At 39.8% G+C, this 23,437-nt stretch overlaps 1 protein-coding gene across 1 annotated transcript in view; it reads right to left on the minus strand.

Moving 5' to 3' along the window:
• CRYBG3 (crystallin beta-gamma domain containing 3) overlaps window positions 1-23,437 on the minus strand; it is a 121,816-nt gene that overhangs the window by 49,707 nt on the left and 48,672 nt on the right. Inside the window, exons 4-12 of the mRNA XM_065913781.1 lie at window positions 16,471-22,492; window positions 15,052-15,096; window positions 14,693-14,808; window positions 13,555-13,702; window positions 8,645-8,781; window positions 7,277-7,391; window positions 6,086-6,121; window positions 3,588-3,721; window positions 111-237 (exon numbers count right to left, since the gene is read on the minus strand). Coding sequence (XP_065769853.1) covers window positions 111-237; window positions 3,588-3,721; window positions 6,086-6,121; window positions 7,277-7,391; window positions 8,645-8,781; window positions 13,555-13,702; window positions 14,693-14,808; window positions 15,052-15,096; window positions 16,471-22,492 — 6,880 coding nt within the window. The remainder of the gene's footprint in view (window positions 1-110; window positions 238-3,587; window positions 3,722-6,085; window positions 6,122-7,276; window positions 7,392-8,644; window positions 8,782-13,554; window positions 13,703-14,692; window positions 14,809-15,051; window positions 15,097-16,470; window positions 22,493-23,437) is intronic.

A 23,437-nucleotide genomic window follows, 5' to 3' on the forward strand; every position in this document is an offset into this window, starting at 1 on the left:
TGGTCTCAGGTAGTAGAAACATTTTATCATTTTATATTCTACCAGAGGTCATGTCCAATTTTCATGGAAAGCCAAAAAAAAAAAAATTAAGAATAAAGAAGTTAACTCACAGCTTGTAAGTACCGGAAAGACAAGATGGAACCACTTAATGCCCCAAAGGCATTACTGTCTTCAAAATCTCCTTCTTCAAGTAAGAACTGCTGGCCTTTAAAATGTTCTTTTTCATAGGCAACCCATCTACAAGTAGAGGACATACAACTGAGTTATTAATAAAACCGCAGTCAAGAAAGAGAGAAAAATCATGATAAAGCACCCAGGTGCATATCACCATCTCTTAAAAAAGCAATACACTTATTTTGCTAGCATTCACAGAGACAAACAAATGGTGTAAACTTCATGGATCAATAATTTTAATAGTTTGGAGGCTTTTCCCAGCAAAAGGTTAGCTGTTATAGGACTGCAACCCAGGAACACATTAAATGTCTGTGGCCTGACCCTATACCACCATCAGAGCGTGGTCAGAGAATAGCCTGCCAAGGAAAAAATAATGGAAAGCGCAGACAGACAATGAGAAATACTGCAAATCCACAATGAGATTCAAAGACAATCAGTCTTGTTTTTCTGATTAAGCCCTGCTGGAATCACAGAATGATCACTATATTAAACATGTATTTAGGGTTTAACTCGAAGGAGCCTGTCACCAGCTTTGGATCTGAAACACATTACAGGAGGGTTTAGCAAGGAGAAACGGGAATGAGACTGGGATGGTATTAGCCCTGGTGGTCTAAATACATAACAAAGACTTCTGTAAATATTTACAGGTAGGAAATGTCGCTCCCACCATTTTATCAGTGGTGAGAATGGAAACAGGAAGCCCCATGGCAGACTTTCCAAGGACAGAGGCTTCTTGACTTCTAATTTAAAATTATCAGTACCAAACACTGATAAACACCGCTACTCATTAGTTCTTTAGGAAACTTACCTTAATCTGCAGTAACCCACAGTAGCTAATGCAGTGTGGGCATAGATAAAACACATGCTACCCTGCTTGAATCTGCCCTTGGCCGGCACTGTGTAACTAGAGTGGGGCCCGCTGCAACGGGGCAGATTCCAAGAGTGGCCACTCTGGGCTCCTGGGCTGGGGACTTCTGAATTCTAGAGCTTGTCGAACTGAAGCCGGGTAGGGCTAACTACATTCTCTGGGGAAGATACACAAAGTATTCCTAAGAACTGTTTTCCTAGGGTACAAAGTAAAAGTAGCCCCTCAGTACTCCTGAACCCATATCTAATTTCTGTAGGTGTGCATCAGGTAGGGAAAGGGGTAAGGGTCCATGTGAGTTAGAATAAGCATTTTATATATATGAGCACATTTGTAATATGTAAAGAAACGACTATTACTGTATTCTTAAACTACTATGTGAAAATAAATTTTACAAGAGAACTTTCAAATTCTAAGTTTATATAAATGGGACTATTCAAAACATGCTTTTAATATACCTCAACGGGAAAAATAAGATACAGAAGACCTACAATCAGGGGAGAAATCAGTAAAGTATGACAGTTCAAAAATCTGCACAGCCTTTCTCAGTAGATTAAGTTTTAATTAAGATTCAACTTACATCTATCTGGGATATTTAAAAATAGACATTATCTGAGAAAAATGAAGAAACATCAACCTCATTTTCTCTAGATTCCTTAAGACAGGACAGAGGTGAGGAAGAGTTCCTATTATTTACAGATAGAGTTCAAGAGTTAAAAGTGAAAAATAATGAAATAGTGAAGTAGAAAAAAAAAAAAGTAGAATTAGTGAAAAAAAATAAAAATCACCTGTTCATCTTTATATTGGACATCACATTTTTCTCCTGCAGGTATCATATAAAAAATGAAAGTGTGCATAATGTTTTACTAGCCACAATATTTTGAGATTTTATAAAATAATCACAAATACACTTAGAAAATAATGTAAACCAAAATCTAGTTCATGATAAAAATCACTCAGATCTTAAAGGGAAGGAAAGAAAAATATTTTATCACAGGACTAACAAGAAGCACACGTGTCCACGGATCAGAGAACACTACGACTACATAAAAACACAATAAAAATTTATCCAAAACAGATTTGTTTTTCAAGCCTCTGATAAATTTTTTAAATTCAAAGGCGAGGAACTGGATAATAACTAATATGCCAGACTGAGACAGGCTGCGGCCTGGGACCCTTTGCTGCAGCGTTGCAATGCTTACACGTGAATAAACCTCTCCTGGAGGGACAAAGGACAAAGAAACTATGGGACTACAAATCACTGTGTTCACGTACAGTTGGGGCAAATTCTGGACAAAAGACACACACAAAAAAAAAAACAAAGAAAGAAAAAGCAGGGGGTCAGGAGCAAAAGCAGAGAACTGTGCATGCCCTCTGCAGGTGATACCACCTAATGGTGGGCAAACCACTAAGCCGTCAATTCCTGGACAACCCCTACCCTCATTCCGTATAAGGAACAAGCTCGCCTCTGCCTCAGGGGACAAGCAAGCAAGGGAATCCTGTTGTTTGTTCTTGATCCCCTCTGCTGCAACAGGAGCCTTAATAAAGCCTTGCCTGAATTTCCAGTCTGGTCTCGGATCAACTCCTATTGATTAAGGAGGTCAAGAACCTTGGTCAGTAACAAGACCAGTTACAGACATGACCTACACATCCAATGCAATGCATGGTGTATTTCCACTTTGGTTAGTGTATCCATTACTTGATCTAAAAGACTAAGTCTCCAAATATAGACCCTTGAGTAATCTTAAGTCATTTAACTTCTTTCAATGAAATATTTGAACAGCATCTTTTGCTAGAATACAATGAACAAGTTATATGATGTACTGCAAATAAGAGATATTGATGCTTAAACTAAAATAAACCAACATTTCAAATATTAATAATTCAACCTATCAACAGAGAGATTAACACATGTCTGAAGGAATTCTAGCCCTGAGTTGACCATGGCAATTAAGTTATGAGAAAAGCTTCTTTTCTATGGTTTTACCTGTGAAGATACAAAGTTTCACCCCAGTTCAGTAGCTGCTGATTGAGAGTGGGGTAGATGTGCTGTTGGTTACACTTGGATTCCTTCTTAGGGAGCTTTCTTAAAAACAGTGCAGGGCCAGAAGGTAACCAATGTCAAGAACCCTTGATTTTGTAAACACACAACTCAGGCTACCTCTTTAATGAGGGAGGACTCACTGCCGAGACCCTTAGCACCAAAAGACAACAGAGGTAAAACAGAGTGAAAATCGGGACTCTCATGCATGTGCATAATCTGTCGAGAAATAATCTTGTCTTGCAATTCTTATCTTCTATATTGTGCCTACAACTACTAAGTGCTTAAGTTTTAGAAACTGTTCCCTTCATTTAATCTATCTCAAAATCTCTAATACTAACAAGAGTTCAGAGAAAGCTGTCAGTAATAGGTTCTATTTCCCACATTTCAGAAGGGATGTATGTTTTTAGATTAAGGTAGGTTGTTTTTGCTCTGCTCAGCACATTTTTTGTGCTGATCTTCAAAACTAGACAAGGGAATCACATATGGGAAATATATCATACTCACACTCCACCGATGACACGGATTGATCCAATTCCATGAAAGTCTACATCATTTTTTAAAAAATTAGGGACAGAATCTATGTGTTCACTAAACTCTTTGGCCTGTCCATGGAAGTGAGGTTTTTCATAAATAATAACCTGAAAAATATGAAAAAAATCACTTAGCATGCTCTTATTTTAGAATAGATACATTCTGATTTATATGACACTGAAGGCTACAACCTGAATGAAGGACCACTGTTCATTTTCTTCCTTTATACTCAAAATACAGAATACTGTCTGACATTCACAAAGAATATGTGAGTCTTTATCCATGATAAAGATAAAGTATCTTGGTAATATGTTTCTCTTATATCAACATACTCAAATATAATTACATGTTATATTTACCCAAATCCTAGGACCATTGCAAAGAGTAAACTGTCTTGAACTATCTATGTTTTTCTCTCTGTTCAATATTTGATACAGATCTGCCTTATATTTACTGAATTTCCCCTATTAAGAAACCAAAACTCTCTTGAGTTTGAGAAAACTTGCCATGTCTTGCAACATTGCTTGTATGGTCACTACTAATCACTGAGAATTACACATGCAAATTCTTGAATTTAAATAAAAAAGCTCCTAAAAGTTAGAAATGATTGAAAAATGTTTGGTATTCTTATTGGATATTTGGTTCAAATGGAGGAGAGAATGCAGTAGGACACAGATTTCTAGCATTTCGTTTACTTCGGACTTGGATTGGTACAAGTACTTCCCTTCTATTTTTTTAATCTTATTTACCAAGCCTCAGCTGCCCTTGGGGTTAAGGGAAGCGGTGACAGTAACAGCACTCATCCACCCACACGTTATCACCTGGTCCTATTTATGGCTGATGGCATAATTTGTATACAATTGGTGAAAAAAATCCCATGCTTAGACACACTGAACCAGCAAGTTATAGCTTCTTTATTTAAAAAGAAAAACAACAGCAACGCTGAGAACATTACACAGACTGAAAAAAAAAATATTTAGTACTGTTCCTGCTATTTTCTACATATTAAATTTTCAGAGTGCTGTATTGGAAGTGATGAAGTATTATTTGGGTTTCATACACGCTACATACATTGAACACATTCAAACTAAGAAGCAATAATTCTTTGATGAGTAAGTCACAAGCCAACATCTAACAACTTTAAAACTGTGACTGTCTAGGACAACCATTCCATTCACATGCCTCAGACTGCAACTGTCCCCAGAAGAGCCAGCCCAGAGCTCTGAGGTCGCAGACAGAGAGGTTGAGACAAGTCACTCAAGGAGCGTCACAGCCAATTCTGCACTCATGAGGTCACTAGTTCAAAACCTTGGCTGCATGTCAGGAGTCACCCAGGGAGCGCTGAAAAATTTAAACCACACCCCAGGCCAAATAAGTGTCTTTTCCAATGGAACCCAGGCAGAAGCATTTTTTTTAGAACTCACATATGAATGATTCCAACATACAGCCAAATTGTATTAGATTCATTCAGATATAAGTTTTTTAAAAAAACTCCATCTATGTGATTGGGAGAATGGTAGTCAATTCCACAAATTAGGAAGCCCAGAAATGGGAAAACTGGGGGAATTGTGCCTTGGTTTGGAGAGGAGGATGGATGAATCCCTGTGTCCCTGCCTGCCTCTGAAAGTGCTGTAGTCTAATTAAACAGAGGTCTGTTTGCATCTTTCATCACTACACTGATTTTCTTCCTATCTCCCTTTACAGGCATTCTACGATTCCATTTCTTTTTCTTTCCCAAAACAGACTTAATTCTGGCATTACTACCACCCATTTTCGGCGCCTCTACTGTTCCCTTCAGATACTCATGCTTTCAAACTGACATCACCTAATAGAAGCTGCTTGCATCTCCTCCTGATCATCCTTCATCTCCATCCCGAGCACCACTCCCAAATGCCTGCCGGGTATTTCCACTTGAATGTCTAGCTATCACCTCAACCCCTTGCCCCTGATAAAACAAGTATCAAACCTATCATCTTTCCAGCCCAGGAGGTGCTTACCGGGTCTGACTGGGTTGTCAGAACAGACCTCCACCTTTCTGTACTAAGCCCTCTCGTCATTTGAGCGTGGGTCCTCAGCAACCCGTGTGCAGTCACTGCCCACCAACCCAAGATACGTCACCTAGCTATTGCCAGCATACACTCAGGTAATCACATTTTTATTGTAGTAGTCTCAAATAGTTAAGGGGCTTCCGAGGTGGTGCTAATGATAAAGAACTCGCCTGCCAATGCAGGAGACACAAGAGACGTGGGTTCAATCCCTGGGTCAGGCAGATCCCCTGGAGAAGAAAATGGCAACCCACTCCAGTATTCTTGCCTGGGAAATCCTGTGGACAGAGGAGCTTCATGGGCTACAGTCCATGGGGTTGCAAAGAGACGGTCACGACTGAAGTGACTTAACACACATACACAAATAGTTAACAGATTTAATTCTCACACTTTTTAGCCTGCTACCAAAGTCTGTTCAAGACTCACCTTTAAGTTCATAGGCATTTCCACTTTCAGGCCACCCTTTAGATGACAAAAAATTTTAAATATTAGATATATTCTTATTTAAAATGTCCACAAGTAACTAAGCAATGTATGCAGGTTATATAAAAACTTGATTGGTGAAGATTACATACCAAATTTAAGTTGTGGTATCTAAAATTTTTAAGTATAGAACTCTACAGTAGTCAAAATCAAGTCAGACGATTCTATATCAATGTAAATGGGGTAAGAAATCTTGGAAAGATACTTTCCAGAGTACAACCACTACAAGGAAGGAAACCAAGCTTTAGTTCTTGAGTACATGTGACCAATTAAAGATTTAATCCCACAGCAGAGTGTCTCAAAAAGAAGAGTGGAGTTGTTAGTAGACTGAAAACTATGATTTGGCAAGGTAGATTTCTAAACCACTTAATACTCAATTTCTTCTCTACAAAGGCTTGGGCGTTCTGTGTTAGAGCATTTCATCTTCCAAGTCCTATCACACTTGCTGTCTTTGTGACCACATGGAGATAGAGCATAAAAGGTAACCCATGCCTCACAAAAGCTCTTGTGTATAATTTCTTTGTTTCCAGTGCTACTCCACATTGATACTCCTCAAAATTTCTGTTTTTGCTGGGTTTTAGTATTTTTTTAAGGCACAGCACAAAAACGGTTTGTCACATAGCCACTATTTAATTGAACACTTTGCCCCTCAAATAAAAATATTTGCAACAAAATTAATCATTAATACACTTATTACTTTTAAGAAAGTAATCATTCATGGACCTACCCATTTATTATTAATGTTGAACTGATCATGCATTATTGCAATGGAAGAGTATAATATACAACAAGCAATTTTCTAATAAGCATCAAAAAAACAAATATAGAATTTTTTAAAGTATGCAAAATGTTCACAGAGTATTACCTTATAAGGAAACATCATGAATTGTGATACATATAGTACAAAGTAAATTCAGACATCTAGAAAAACATTAAAATGGAAATGTTTCTAGAAAACATTAAAATATTTTCACAAATAGTGAAAGAAACAAAACAACAATGTACGAATACTTTGCCCATTTTGTAGTAGACATATACATGTCTCAAGACCGAGATGCATGACCAATCATCAGAGCTATCTTATTTTTGAATTCATGGATATTTGGGAAAATGTTTCATTTTATATCTTCTTACCATTTGAAGTGGATGCAATGATTTCATTTCTGCTGCAGAAATCTCAAAGAGTCCATGGTCCTCCTCCAAAACTATAGCTTGCCCCTTGAAATTAATATCCGGGTAGGCAAGCCAACTAAATAAGAAATGAATGGTTGGTTAAAGTATAATAGGAATACTTTAATCTGGTTCTGTAAGAGTTAAAAGCTAAAAAAAAAGCCTCAAAAAGAAGAAATCTCTGTCACAGAATTACATTAGTAAAACACATTCAAAGTGACACTGCTAGACAACATATAACAATGAATTAACATGTTATTAACTACTTACATTCAGACACTATTCTAAGTTTATTATATGTTTTTCAAGCATTGTCATCATTTTCCTATTATATGTTTTCCAATATTTAAAAGTTATGAAACCTTTAATGCAATTAAGATATAACTGAAAAATAAAAATCATTCCACTATATTTCTGTTTTAAACTTGGGCAATCAGAGGTAGGGATTCCACTATGCATTTTACACCTTTGATCCATAGTTTCAGGATCAGTACCAGTTCTTGGTTTCCCTCAGGAAGAGTATTTGAAATAAGATTCCTAAAAGAACCATCCAGAAACCAGCTACACTTGATAATTACAGACAGTTCTCAGGACTGTGTTAATTACTGGGTCTGCCCAACAGTTCTAACATGTGGGAGAGAGGAAGGGAGATGTCCAAAGTGGCCCCTAAATTCAACACCAGTCATCATCAGAGCAGATGAAAATGGAGGAAGAGGGAAGAAGGATACACATTGAACCAGAAATCACAAAAGTTGTGACTCAAGTCAATCTGGGACTGAATTAACACTGAACTCAGACCCACAGTCCTAAAGATACCTTTGAGATCAGAAAGGCCTAGGACCAAAGCCATGCTTACCAGCTGGCAGCTTAGCACAAGCCACGAAATTGTTTCATTTGTGACGGGAGAGTAGCTCTACCTATCTTCCAGGAACAGAAGAGAAATAAACACTGGTACTATAAAGGCCCTCAGCTACTACCAGCATGAGACAGACACTCTGCAAATAGCTCAGGCTCCAGAGTTTTAGGTCAGGGATATGTATTTATTTCGCAGTCCCACAATCTGGTGGGTGAAAAGACAATGGACTGATTCGTCTGTCAAAAATGGTGTCTGGGAACCTGTATCTGCTCCTGTGAGTCATCTATCAAAAACTTAACTGGATCTGAAAAGAAGACGGAATCTGTTTTAAAATATGAAAAAGTCTTTCTTAGGTATCCAGAAGTATACACAGCAAAATTAACACTTCAGAAATGTGTAGGTCACCAATTGAAATATGAGACAAAGTTAACTTTGGTAGCCATCAATCACCATAGTGACGAGAAGCAGATACCTACACGCCTGACTTCACAGTGAAGGACACAGATTTGGGAATATTCAGCTCTTCCAAATTGGGGACCGCTCGCTGGATGTAGATAGGGCAACGTGCCGGGTCAGACTGTGGGCAAAGCTCTATCTCTGGAATACTGCAATCCTGGAAAGGAAAAAAAAAAAGTTGACTTTGAAATATCTAGAGATACACACTGCAATATCCTCAACACTCTGGATATGCAGTTACAATTATTCTCACCATTCAGCGGAATTTTTAACCAATAACAGCATAAAGGAAACAGTGTTTCTTCTTACCAGTCTGTTAAAGTAAATTTTTCTAAGAAGTTACATTGACAACATGAGAGTTATATAAATATTATTGATTGAAAAATATTACCCTGATTCTTCCTGCTTTGTTTTCAAAAGTCCTGCTCCATTAAGCAATGTGCAAAGTTACCAATATATGAGTGCCAAGAGTTTGTCAGTCTTCCTTCTCAGAAGCATAACAAAGCCATAGGGAGGAAGGGAGTTAAATAAAAGCTGATCTCATGGGGACCATAAAAAACAAATAACAGAGAGGCACTACTCTCTCAGCGGGTTATCTCAATTACCTTGACAAAAGAAGTAGGAATTAGAGGTGAGGGTAAAGGAAATCTGTTTTCTTACTTGTGGCATTTATTTTCTGTAGTATGAGTTGGCTTGAAGAAGAAAGACATTATGAAATTTGATCCTATGCTTCATCACACATCCACTGTCACCATGTCCTGTCAAACTTTTCTTTAAAATTGCCACTGTCAAGGTCTTTTATCAAGGCCAAGACTTTGATTATGGGTCTAGACCACCGATCCAGAAAGCTTACTCTTTATATAGCCGGGCATGTGGGAACACCACATCCCTCATCATACTCCTTGACTTGAGACCCAAGCAATTCATATTCATATTTTGATTTTCCTTTTAAAACATGGCAATGACCCACAACTAACTAACTCACAATAACCCACGACTACACTACCTGCCTACAACTCTTCAGTCATACTGGTATCCATGCTATCTCTGCACCTGGCCTCTCATAGCTTTGCAAACATTTCCCTTATTCTAACTGAAGACATGTTTTTCTGTATTCTTACTTATGAAAATCTTTTTTTATAAAAATACTATTGGAATATAATTGATTTACAGTCTTATGTTAGTTTTAGGTACATAGCATACCAATTCAGTTATATGTATATTTATTCTTTTTCAGATTCCTTTCCCATGCAGATCATTACAGAACATTAAGAAGAGTTCCCTGTGCAATCCAGTAGGTCCTCGTTGATTATCTATTTTATATATAGTAGTGTGTATATGTTAATCCCAAGCTCCAGTTTATCCCTTCCTGACATGTTTCCCCTTTGGAAATCACTAAGTTTGCTTTCAATAATTAGTTCTAACTCAAAAAAGACCATATCTTTTCTTTCTTTTTTTTTAGACCATATCTTTTCTTAAGGAATCAAAACCACAATTATCTTTCCCTTCTCTGAAACTACAGTCATGCTGTCTAATCTATCTCAGTAATCCTGAGTGTTTCATTATATGACTCATGTTTCAGCAGCATAATTCTCATCTAGGACATTGTGGAATTCAAATGCCTCCGCTTTAATGAAATAGGTAAATGCAATCAACTATTAGAGGTGACATTTATTAGACTGAATAATTATATTTATTATTGTAATCTGTTTTGCAATTTCAAAATGGTATCTAATTTTTTAATCTTTTTTCCAAACTGAGTTCTATTATTAATCATTATTAATCATTCTGATTAGTGTGTAAAAGCAAGCAAACTGATACATCTTATTTTCAGAAAGTTCTAAAATGCAATACAGTATGAAGGTATAACCTAAAATATCCTTTAAAGTATAAAAAGTTTATTTCTGTCTAAAGTTTCATTTTAAAAAATGGTCAGAAATGTCCAGAAGAGTCACCTGTCAGTCTTCAAGTCTCTTTGTTTGCTATTAAAAATAGAGTTCTAGTAACATTATTTAAAATGTTCCCCCAGGGATCTGAGGTACAGTAACAGAATACATAACTAAATGTCTCACACAAATAAGTTTCCTCTGCATTGTGTTATACAAACAATGTTTGGGTGGTGTATTTTAAAAGGGAAAAAGCTAAGAGGCTTTTGAGTCTACATCACACAGAAGGAAACAGCATAATGGAAAAGAGGTAATGATGGCTAAAAAATTGAAAACATAAGCAACATCGCTTACATTCTCAACTGTCGTACTAGAGGACTAATTTTTTTTCTCCAGTTGGCTGAAAAAGATTTTACTAATAAGTTCTGTTTTCTCCATGGTAGCTATTCACAGAAGGAATGTCTTTTGCAAGATTTGTGTAATTCTTGATGAACAAAGGGAGTAAACAACTAGCCTTACAGGAACCTAGCAACAATAAACAGCTTGTACTCTTAGTAAAGAAACATTTATATGGTTTCCTCCCACACCTTTCTAGTCATGATATACTTTCTAAATACATCTTGGTGAAATCTATAAGCTCAGAGTATTAAAGCAACCAGTAAGAATGGAGACAACCCTACGGGAAGGAAACAGGGTAGGAATGAACTACATAAATAGTAAAAAACAAAACAAAATAAACCTCCAAAAACCCAAAACCCAAGGAACTACTTGCCTCTGCCTTACATGAAATACCTTCAGTCCCTGATCTAGCAATGGCTCTCCTGCTCCTCAGCTCACTAATGAGGGCAAACCTAACTAACTCCTGAAAGAAGGCAATGTCACTCCTTAAAAAAAAGAAAAAGAAATATATATATTAGATGCACAGTAAACAGAGAAATGTTCAGGATTCACTTTTTCTATTTGAGGAAAAAAAGCACTTGACTCAAGGCTCACTGCACTGTTACTCCACCTCCAATTACTCCCACGAGGGGCAAAGATGACCCCTGAGCAGAATCTACAACTGCAGATGATGACGGTATCTTCTGTTACTTGCTCCATTTACAGCAAAGTGAAGATATCATGAAAGTGTTATCTTCAAAGGACAGTCTTTAAAGCTTTGACTACTTAAGATGAGAGCCACTAGAAGATGGTGAAACAAGATAAAGCCGGCATGGGCCTAGGTGAATTTGGAATGGCCACCATGAAAATGAAGCTATCAACAGGCCGAAATGTGACAAGTTTACAAAAAGGAAGCATTTTGATGCCTGATTCTTACTTTGTAAAATATTTAGAACAATGCTAATGCCTTTTCCATTCAACGCTCAATAGTTTTATTTTCCTTCCTCACTTCAAGTTGCTAGCAAGTCCAAGTCAAGTAGGCACTAACACTGCAATTAAAAAAAAAAAAAGACTCTATGAACAAACAATGGAAGTAGGAAAAAATGTAAGCATGACTTGGTCTCTCTTATAATGCATCCAAAGCAAATGGCGGATGTGCAAATACCCATTTAAATACCCATGCTCAACAGATTGAATTTTTTGTTTGATTTTATTGTTTGATTTGGGATGAGGGTGTGAAGTTTGCTGCTTACAATACCTTATTCATTTTTTTTTCCTCTTCACTAGGCCTGGCATGGTGCCTGACATTCACAAGGAAGACACAAAGCCACATGCTATTAAATTGTAGAAGATTCCAACTACAAAGTGATTACCTGCTTCAAGGAATTTCTTATGAGTGAGTTAGCTAATGAACTGAGCACTCAAATGCTGCTTGATGAGCTGAAATGCTTGTGATTAAATTTTTCAATGAAAATGCACAGTGCCCTCTATCTTATAGCCATCAATCTCCCCGCACCACCAGCAAGCCACCAGCGTCCACCTCAGGGACACCAGAGGCTCTGCTGGGGCCTCCCTCACACTGCCCGTGCGGCCTAACTCCTGACTGCTCTCTCAAGATGCCCATCAGGTGGGCCTGCTCCAGGAGAGGGGCGTCTTCTCCGTGACCATGTGGGGCCCTGCACTGCGCGCCTGACATCATACAGGCATGCGACTCAGCTGTCCCTGTCCTGGACTCGGAGCAGTCTGCAGGAAGACAGCATACGGGACTTGGGTTTCTATTCCCCGTGCCTTCGACAGCATTTGGTCCAAGAGCAGACACAAATATTTGTCAGACACAGGCTTAACAGTTTTGCAGAAAGTATTAATTCATGCAGACACCCCTTTAAGATAATGAGTTTTTCTGTATGCTCTCTACAATTATCAAGGGTTTTAACAGCAGTGATCCAAATCATCATGATAGGGTCCACTTCAAAGTAGACATTGTTAGTATATAAGTAGAATTTCTCTAATTTGAAAAATATGTATGTCCATGACTGTCGCAGGAGTAACAGTGCTAAATCATGTACTACATTACTGCTGAAGGAACCCTTAAAACACATGGGCCGACTCTGTCCTTATCCATAACTCACTCCTCTAAACCATCAAGGCACCTCCCACAGTATGTTTTATTATATGAGGAAGGCAAGCTCTTCCTCATCTTAGTATTAATAAACAGAAATTAAAAAGCAACATTTTCCCCTTCCTTTCCCCAACCTAGCTTCTATAAGTTTCTTCTAATGCTCATCTATCTCCCCTTCTCTTATAAACACCACACACACCCACATATAAACACCCATAGACCTCCACTAGAAAAACATATTTGGAAATATCCCAAAGGTGTCTGGATGGTATACTCCAACTACTATTAAAAATACATATATATTACAACATGTAATATTTCATGTGCCATATTACATGTAACATTTAAAATTTTCATTCAACTTAATACTTTACACATATCTAGTCAAAAAATTATCAACATGATAATGAAGATTAACAAAATTACCACAATTAAGATTAATAGCAACTATTTCTAAGCAGTGTTGGGCCAAAGAACCGCTTTACTACATGACAAATGACACAAAATTTAAAAAACAGGGAAAATAAAAAATCAACTGTTCTGTTACCTTTAAGACACGTTTGATAGAGCCCAACACAAAGTTTCTTTGTGGGTGCTTTCTGTTCTGAAGAAGCCAGTCACGATTTAACACCTTTTCTCCTTCTTCCAGAACACATTTCTGACCTTGGAAATGTGGTTTCTCATATAAAATCCAGCTGAACAAATATAAAAAAGCATGATCAGTTATAATTAATCTTCTAAGAAATGAGGCATAAAACAAATATGAGAGTTATAAGTCACGGACTACATTGTCTATTCAAATTTAAAAACCTGGGTTATTTTCTACTACTAGCGTATAAACCTATTTTGAAACAATGATGTACACTGAACAAAGAGTCTCAGAAAGAATATAAGTGCACACAACTTAGAATGCTTCCTAAACACAGCACCGCAATCTATGCTTGTGCCTATATTTACGTATACATACATTTTATAGATAGATATAGTATAGTGTGTGTGTATATATATATATATATAGTATATAGATAGTATGTATAGAAATACATACATTGTATATAGATGTTATATACACATTTACATTAAAAACAATAGCTTAACAATTCCAAATTCCACTTCTACCCTAATTTTCCTGTTGCTGGATAATAAAGAACATGTGTCTTATTTTATTATTTGAAGAAACACTACATCACACTGTTTATAACATGAATACTGACCAGTGGGTAACCCAAACACCAGACAAAGAAATTCTGGTCCCCGCATGTCCATGAGACATGGTCCATAATAACAAATGAGAATTTCCAGTATTTTTATGCCATACAAAGAATCCTTCACTTGTTCCTTATGTCAGTGATACAAATGACTTTAAGCATGTGGCCTTCACATTTCCTTAGCATCCCACAAATTTTGAACTCATTTTCAAAGCTATGGTTCGTTCAACTTAAGCATTCAACTTGTCAAATCTATCCCGCTAATCATGCAGTTATGAAATGGTACTATTTTACTGCAGGCTGTAAATACTAAAAACAACCTATATTTTCTAATTAAGTTATGAAACTCTAATGATGTTTCAAAAAATTATTCTGGAGAGAAACAGATGCAACCATAATACAAGAAAAACATACCGCATAAGCAGCAAGAAAACAACTTAGGGGGAAAATATTATAAAATTTTAAGAGATCTCTTACCAGCCCCTTACAACTTTTATCAGTACCCCATTTGGATAACACCAAGATGTAGCATCAGGAATACTACAGTAGATCTCTTGTTTATATTTTCTTCCATGGAGATCATAGATAACCATCTGCAACATATAGTAAGCAGACATAATAACTAATTTTAAGAATGCATTTAAAATTCTAAAATGTCCTAGAATGCAGAAAATAAAATATCCTAAATACATAAAAGTAAATAACACTTTAGATGCTAAATTCCTGAATGAAATAATCATTTACTAAGTCAGTTGAAAGTTTCTACCTTAAACTCCCCAAACCTAAACATAATCTTACTTCTTTTATTCTAGCCTATCTAAGAAACTCATGCTTACCTTCCCAGGCCTTGGGTTCCATTTCAGAGTTTGTCTGTCAACATTCTGAAATAATAAAAGTGGAAGAAGTGAGCCATAAGAAACATAAACAGAAAAATAGTTCAGTTTCTTAGCAGTCACAAATCCCATTTATTGCATATTTGTTTAGTGACCATCATCACAAGGTGAACTTCTAGGTATTACAAGGGATAAAAAAGCGAGCACAGAGGAAAATAAAGCTGTGTCTCCGTCCTCGAGAAGCTTACAGTTTGGAAAGGAGAAAACATGATCACATTTCCGTGACTCTTCTGGGGAGAGATGAGGTTAAACCCTCAGGTACAAAACAATCAGAATGTCAAGTTAAGGAAGTCAAGAGAAAAGGCACCAGCGTGGAGGTGAGGGGATGGCAGACAGAGGCTCCCGGGAGGCTTGTGGGAGGAAGTGGTATGGAGAAGACCTTGTAAAACAGGATTTCAGTAAGTGAAAAAATGTGGCAGGCTGGTGCAGGAGTAGTGAAGAAAAAAAAGAAGAGAACATCTTGAGACAGAGTACAGACATCTTAGAGGGTGTGTAACTGGAGCACAGACACCAGGCTGAACAAACAAAACTCGGGGACCTTGCAACACACGGTGAAGAGGTTGCACCTGACTTAACAGGCAGCAAGGAATCATTAAAGAAACATTTCTGCAAAGCCCAGCCTTTCTTTTAAAAGGACCCTGCCCCACAAGCAACTGGCTGGTATTCAAGTATTAACATTTGCTACTAAGGGCATTCAAAGTAAAGATATAGCCCTTGGGAATCCTAAAGGAAGTTCCATGATCTTGGGAATGTCAGAAAGAAATGTCCCAGGTTCAGTGAATATTCGCTAGTAAACATTCAAATATTTCTAAGTTGAATAAAAGTGTAACTGAATTTCAAGACATTTTCCAGCTATAATGTTTTCATCTCCTTTTTCTCAAATTAGTCTGCTCGTTGCCCTGCTAAGTATGAACAAAAACAAGACCAAGTACAGTGAGACTGTTGTCAGGCAAACACTTAAAATACTTTAAATATTTAAAATATTTTTAAATATTGCAAAACCTTTTCATGAGACACAAGTTCAACGGGAAGTGACAATCTTTCTACATTCAATACCTTGAGAAATTCAAAATGTTTTCACGATTTAGTTTGAAGACTAGAAGTCAGCAAAGAACTGAGATGGTAACTTGCTTCTCTCTTATGCCTTTTAAATTCTGATGAAGCAATTTTGTTTTCTCAAGTGTAACAGTCCAATTAAAATACATGCAGTATGATACACTTCAGCTAAAGAACAAAGTAACCTCTGGTATTTTTTTTAAACAATCTTTACACACCCTCAAAACACTGATTTTCCTAATAAGCTTTTAGGTCATTTCATGACCCAAAGCATTACTTCACTAATTAATAATCATAATAACTTACCTCTGTGAATGGGCTTAATCGGCCAGGGGTGTCTTGAGTGCGGAAATACTTTGACACTGGTTCCTGAAAAATTCCACCGAATCTGGCTCCTTTTTCTGAGGAATGGGTTTTAGAGGTCTGCAAATACTGATGATAAGCACTCTTTAGAGAAGAATGTAGCTTGGAAGTCAGGTCAGATTTTTGCAGAAATGAGGCCTTTTCTGGCCACAGACCAACCTGCAGATTAGAGGTGGTAGGCTCATTTGACATCACATAGGAATTCTTGGAGACTCCAGTGCTTTCCCGGGCATCATCAGAGCAAAATGTAAGGGAAGAATCTGGCTGCTGGAAGGTAACAGCTTCCTGCCTTCGGGCTCTCAGACGTCCTTTATGCAGTGGCTCTTCCTCCTCTTCTTCCTCTTCTCCGCCCTCCTGTCTGTCACCTTCATCAAAATTCATCTTTAAGCGCTCTGACACTGACTGGAGAAGCGACAGTACAGAAGAGGGCTGGCTGGCACTCTCCCTGGATTTCGAGGCCCCGTGACGAGCAGGGGAGGCCTCGCTGGACAGAACGTCCTCCTGGGAGCTGTCGTCCTCGTAGATGGGGGACAAGGCTAAGGGGTAGATCTTGTACCTTCTGGCCTCTACCGATAAGAAGGCTTCGGAGCTGTCACTGTCGAATGCCTCACCTAGCTTGGCTTCCTTTTCAAAGTGATGGACGAGGTCCGTTCTGCTCTCAGACCTCTCGCAGGCGACGGCAGGCGTGCTGTCGGGCGCGGTGCGAGGCATCAGGCGGGAGTGCGTTCGCCTTGCCTCGGCGGTCGCGTCCTTGTCCTCGTCCTGGAGGGGCTCCTCGTACAAGATGGTAAAGGAAGAATTCTCCTGCTCCTCCTGTGAAACGAAGGCTAAGGTCAGCCCTTCCTTTTCGTCTCCATACTCGAGGCCTCTTGCTTTCTTATGAACTGCAGTAACAGATGCCTTCCTGTCCAGCCTTCCCGTGGCACCCTCGGGCTGAAAGTCCGGCACTGCTAGGGCCGGGTAGCCTTCATAATCCTTGCTTAAGGTGGGCGATTCATAGCCCCTGAAGTACGAGGCGAGTCTAATGTCACGCGCTATCAAGCCTGTCTTCGTTTCAGTAGACTCTTTCTCCACTTCTCCGCCACTCCTGTCAGCATCCTCTTGGTATGCTTCTTCAGCCTCAGATATGGGAGATGTGGCCTCCGCCTGTACAACGGGCATCTCCAGACCTGTTCCGTGCATTTTCTCAGAGCTGACGGCTGTGGGAAACAGTCTGTGTTTCCTGATGATCCCATCAGAATCTTCTGGGAATGGGCTTTCCATTTCTCTCTTAGAGGGTGTGGACAAAGTTTCCCCACTTGTCCCCTTCACATCTCCCTTACATATATTGGAGGCAGGCACTGCCTTCTGGGGTGCTTCTTTCATTTCTAACACACAAGGAGGCATCATTTCAGTTTTCCGAATAACCCCTTCAGCATCATTTTGGTAACTGCTTTCCAAGTCTAATAAAGGTCCTTCAGTCTTTGCAGTGATCCCCTCACCATCTTCTCGGTAGACATTTACCACATCTAATGTAAGGGACATCATCCCAGTTTTGTCCACCTTTCCTTCAGCATCTTTTTGGTAAATACTTTCCATTTCTAGTGTGGCAGGTATTGACTCAGGCTTTTCAGCAGTCCCCTCAATATCTTTTTGGTAGATACTGTCCATTTCTGACACAACCGATGTCATTCCCGTCTTACCAACATCCCCCTCAGCATGCTTTTGGTAAATATTTTCCATTTCTAATGTAACAGGTGTCACCTCAGTCTTTGCAATATCCCCTTCAGCATCCTTCTGGCAAATATTTTCCATTTCTAAAGTGGCAGGCAATCCCTCAGTTTTTTCAATATATCTCTCAGCATCCATTTGGTATGCTTCTCGCATTTTAAGAATTTCAGCTGTTGGCTCAGTTTCTGAGGTACTCAGTTTGGCATCCTTTTTATGTGCTCTTCCCATTTCTGACATTGGGGGGACTGCCTCATATTTCATAATATTCAACTCAGCATCCTTCTTATTTGGTTTTCCCATTTCTAACATGGAAGGTATAAGCTCAATTTCTCCAATATTTACTTCAGTGTCCTTGTGTATTTTCCCTACTTCTGACATAGCAAGGGGTGTGCTTTTGTTGCCATGTTCTGGCAAGCTTTTTTCAGATAAACATACAGAAGTATCAGACAAGCTGCTTTTAGATGTCCCAGGTACACGAATGTCATCATTTACAAATGGAGGCCATTTGAAATTTAAAACAAGAGTTCTTGTATCCTCTGTCTCAGGTTTGTGATTATCAACACACTCTGTCCCCATTTTCTCTTTAGAGTCCTCCTTGAGAAATGAGTGTGTTTTTGCCTTATCACCTAACCCTGTAAGGGGCATGTTTTCAGCTAGTAAAACAGTATCTGATTCCTGCAAATTTATACTATCAGACTGCCCATCTCTAGTTCCTGAAAAGGGGGATTTTTGGTACAGAACAATTTCTCTTCCTCTTATTGACTCTGTGTCACTACCTAAGTTACTTACAGCAAAGAATTTACCTAATACTTTCTCACTGATTTCACATGTGCTTTGATTTATTGCCTGTTCTGACACCAAGAACTCTCTTACCACATCACATGGCTTAACACTATCACTATTCAGAATTTTTGAAGTATTAGCCTGAAGTTCAGAATCCGAGGTACCCTGAACATCATTTGCTACAGTTTCTTGGGCTGAATAAATAATCTGATTGACTAATTCCCTAGCTCGGTCCTCCAGCAACCAACATACATTCATTTTATCAGAATCAAAAAGGAGACTGTTCTCACCAACCACAGGTGAAACACAGGCCTTTTCTTCCCCTTGGACTTCAGGTATGTTCTCCACAGCCTGCTCTTCCAAATGCTCTGTGGGCTGGATCTCTGTCAGTGTTACTTCTGACGGGTTTTTCTCAGGGATATCTTCTTCCAGGGTACCTGGATTCATTATGCTGTCTATGGCTCTATGTTCCTGGCAGGTACCGACTGAGTGTTTGGATTTTAGCTCTTCCCTGACAGAATTAAAGGCCTCCCCAATCAATGTAACAGCCTTTTTACAGAAATCACTCTCGAGGTCCAAAAGTTGGGCATGTGCTCTCCTCCTCGCTTCTACATGCTCAGCAGAGGCTTCAGAACACTGCTGGCTTGAGCTGTTAACTGACGCTGGGGTCCCAGCAACTGCTCCAGTCGCTGCTTCCAAGGGGTTGTCAAATTGGGCAGCAGTTGGGAAATCAAGAGATACCATCCCAGTATGATCCCCCAAATGGTCCTGAAGTGGGGTGACTTCTGCCCCTGTGAGGACAGATATTTCTGATTCCAAATAAGACCTGTTAGGGTCTAGCAGGTTAGTTAAGGAGGCACCTTCATGTGGGACATCTATGGGAACTTTTACAGAACTAAAATTATTTGCGGGGTTATGTGAACTTCTAACCATGCTAACTTCAGAGTTACTGGAGGAGGAAGGCAGACTGTGAGTACCACCTCTTAGGGAATGAGTATCCTCTTTCTTTCTGGGAGATGAGGCTCTCTTTTCTGATCTCAGCACAGAAGGATTAGGAAGGAAATTTGAATCCTCAGATGCAAAAGCCTCTTTTCCCAAACTGATACCAGAACCCTGAATAGGGGACTTGGTTTTTGTGCTGTCGGTTTCTTGGGATTTGGGGGAAGTATTAGCTAAGCAGGGTTCTGAAAAATCAGAAATCTGTTTGCTCCCACAAGGAACTGAAGGTGGATGGATCATAGAAGCCCTGGCTGCACAATTCTGTGCTATCTGCCTAGTAACTTTCTCATCATGAACAGGAGGTGAAGTCTCAGGTCTATTACTCTGGAGATGAGCGGGTAGAGAATTGAAGGCTCCCACCTCAGCTCCTTGTACACCCTGATATTTAGAGGCAGAAGGTGAAACCTCAGTTTGGCAACTCTCTTTAAGGCTGGCATCTAAATATTTCTCTTTCATCTCCTCATGATCCACTAACTGAAAAGTTTTGTCCTGTTCAACTTCTAGGGAAGTCAATTCTGATAAAGCAGGATTTGCTGGCACTCCTGTGATTTCAAGTGGAGAAGAAATTTCATCCTGAGAAATGTCTCTGGGCTCTGTTCGGGAAACAGGGATCTCGGAGAGACTTAGAGTTTTTCCTCTGCCAGAATGTGACTCCACAGGAACATTGCCCTGACCACCAATGTCAGCTTCTGGTGACATTTCTGCAATGCTATCAGCTTTGGTTTCCAAGGAGAAAGAAGAATCAAGCTTGTCTGCAGTGCTCTCACTTGCTGCGGTGCTCGGTAGCACTGACTCTGCTTTCTCAGGGTCTTGAGATGAAGTGGAACTGTGCCCCCTGGAGAGGCTTGCAGGCTCAGAGCTCAAGTCTGCTGCAGGTATGTTGGTGTCACTGGCTTCGAGATCCAGTGGAAACTGGCAACTCTCCCTATCGGGAAGAACTTCCTTGGACTCAGGAGTTGCAGGTGCATGCTCAGAGTGAAGGCACGCAGGGAGACTCTTCCCATCTGTGGCCTCCACGTGATTTGCCACATGTTCATGTTGACACTGACAAGGCTGACTGGAGATACCAACAATGTTGACATCTCCAGTTTCAGCGAGCACAGAAGAACCTTCATTTTTTAAAATAGGGATGTCCTCCTGGCTCAGCATGCCGACTCTGGAAACACAGATAGGGCGTGAAGTGCTGAAATCTGACTTTTTATGCCCAAGGCTGGGAGATGTCCTGGCATTGGGTGACGCTTTGGCTTGTTGAGGACTCTCAGAGTCAAGAAGGGATTCTGAAATGTGATTTCTGTTCAGTTCAAGATTCAGTTCAGGGGCTGTTTTATTTTCTAAGCATGTTACAACTACTGATTCACTGGTGTGTTTTACAGAGGCAGCTTCCTTTTGATTCACCCTAAAGGGAGGCACTTTGCCATGTGGCCTAACAAGGTTTGTGGCTTCTGTTAGTGACAGTGGGTCAGTATCCTTGTGTAATGACTCGATTCGATCTTCTGGAGCTTCCACATGACTTGAAGTAGTGGGTTCCTCGACTGATGTGTTTCCTGTTTCTTGCTTAATTTCTGCAGGAGCCACATATTTCTGTGTGTCTTGGGAAGATGATCTGTTTCCAGCATTTACAAGTTCTGTGTCTGTTACAGCTTGTTTCTGGAAAGCCAGGGGGCCGGTGTGATTGGCAGTCTGCTTTGATGAGTTCTCTACCGCTTGCTTGTCAGAACACTTACTTTCTGGCAACTGCGGAGTTTCACGCCTAATTGATTTATTTGGACTTGGCAAACCTGCACTTCCATGTGTGGTAGGGCCACTCCCATCAGATTTACTACAAGAGCAGTCATAAATGGCAGGGTTCTCGGCCTGCACTGGTGTCCCATCACTCATCACGGGGCTGGTTCGTTTCACCATGGTTCCTGGCGTTGCTGCCCTCTGCAAGTCTGGACTGTGAGGAATTTTGCTGCTGTTACTTTCTGTAAACAATGCGGAACATCCCAAATTTCTGTCCGCCTGAGAACCTGGTGCACAACTCAGATGGTGCCGTGAGTCAGAGTCTCCGGAAGTGGAGCTGGAGCTAGTCACAGAACAGGATGATCTACTTGTCTCGGGTCCCCCAGGAGAGGCTTTATTTAAAACACCCCTGGAAGAAGCCGTGTTGGTCACCCCTTGGTTGCTTGTTGAGTGGCTTTCTGTGCTCAGAGCTCTGTGGTTATAATCAGAGTCTTCCAACTGGCCTTCAGGCACTTGTCCTTTCACAGGTATGCCCGTGCTAGCTGACGACAGTAACACCACCATCCCAGCCTCCATCTCACTTCCAGGGCCACGACGTGTGCTTGTACTAGAGTCAGAACTTGCATTTTCTCTGTCTGAGGGACTCACGGTTTCCGGCACTGTCTGCTGCTTCAAATACTTCTGAATTTGTCTGGGGCCTCGGTAGGTTGCATATGTTACTAAAGGCCTCTCTGATTTACCATCCATTTGTCTGCAAAAAGAACAGCATCAGAGTATCAGGAAAGGCAATTATGACACTTAGCACAGCAATTCCAGAAATCATGGCGAAGTGTGTCTTTCAAATGCTCCTATTCTTAATATGTCTAAACTTGGGAAGGAAATTCTTGAATGTGTTAGTTCAGGCTGTCTGTATTAAGCATAATACAGATCTGACCAGCAGCACAGCAATGTCAAGCCAGCCTGAATGTGTGAGCGCCTCAGAATTGTCCCTTTCACTTGATTAAGTCTGTCTCTCTCATAATGATTAATGGAGAGAACACAGGCTGACAAACCTAAGGCTTAGGTTCTAATAATAGTTTTGATTTCCAGTGAGTGCTTGACTAGAAGGAACCACATCGCCTTCATGCCTCATATTGGTATCTCATGGCTACATCACTGATTTCTCCACCACATCAGAGTATCATAGCAAGTTTCTCTTTTTACTTAGATGTGAATTTGGAACAGTCGCTTTTGGCACAGAGGCAGAGAAGTTGTCAAGAAAACACCTGGCAAGATGTCTAGCCTGCAGTAAGCATTCAGCATATATTTAAGCCAATAAACGCCAGAACTGCCTTAAAAATCCTCTCTCCTGTTAAGCTCTTAAAAGATTCAATTAGCATGTGCTGTGTGTAGTCACTCAGCTGTGTCCGACTCTTTGCAACCCCATGGACTGTAGGATCCTCTGTCCATGGGGATTCTCCAGGCAAGAATGCTGGAGTGAGTTGCCATGCCCTCCTCCAGGGGATCTTCCCAACCCAGGTCTCCTGCATTGCAGGCAGAGTCTTTATCATCTGAGCCACCAGGTTAGCATATGAGTATTAAACTGTCTGGGCAAACGCAGAAATCAAAAAAGATTTCTAGCACCAATTCCCAGCTTTTTCTCAGCCCTGGACTACGGTTCCTGATAGTCTCAGCATCCATTCTTCCAGAGAATCCG

This window comes from Muntiacus reevesi, chromosome 21 (assembly GCF_963930625.1).
Source record: "Muntiacus reevesi chromosome 21, mMunRee1.1, whole genome shotgun sequence".
Lineage (NCBI taxonomy): Eukaryota > Metazoa > Chordata > Mammalia > Artiodactyla > Cervidae > Muntiacus > Muntiacus reevesi.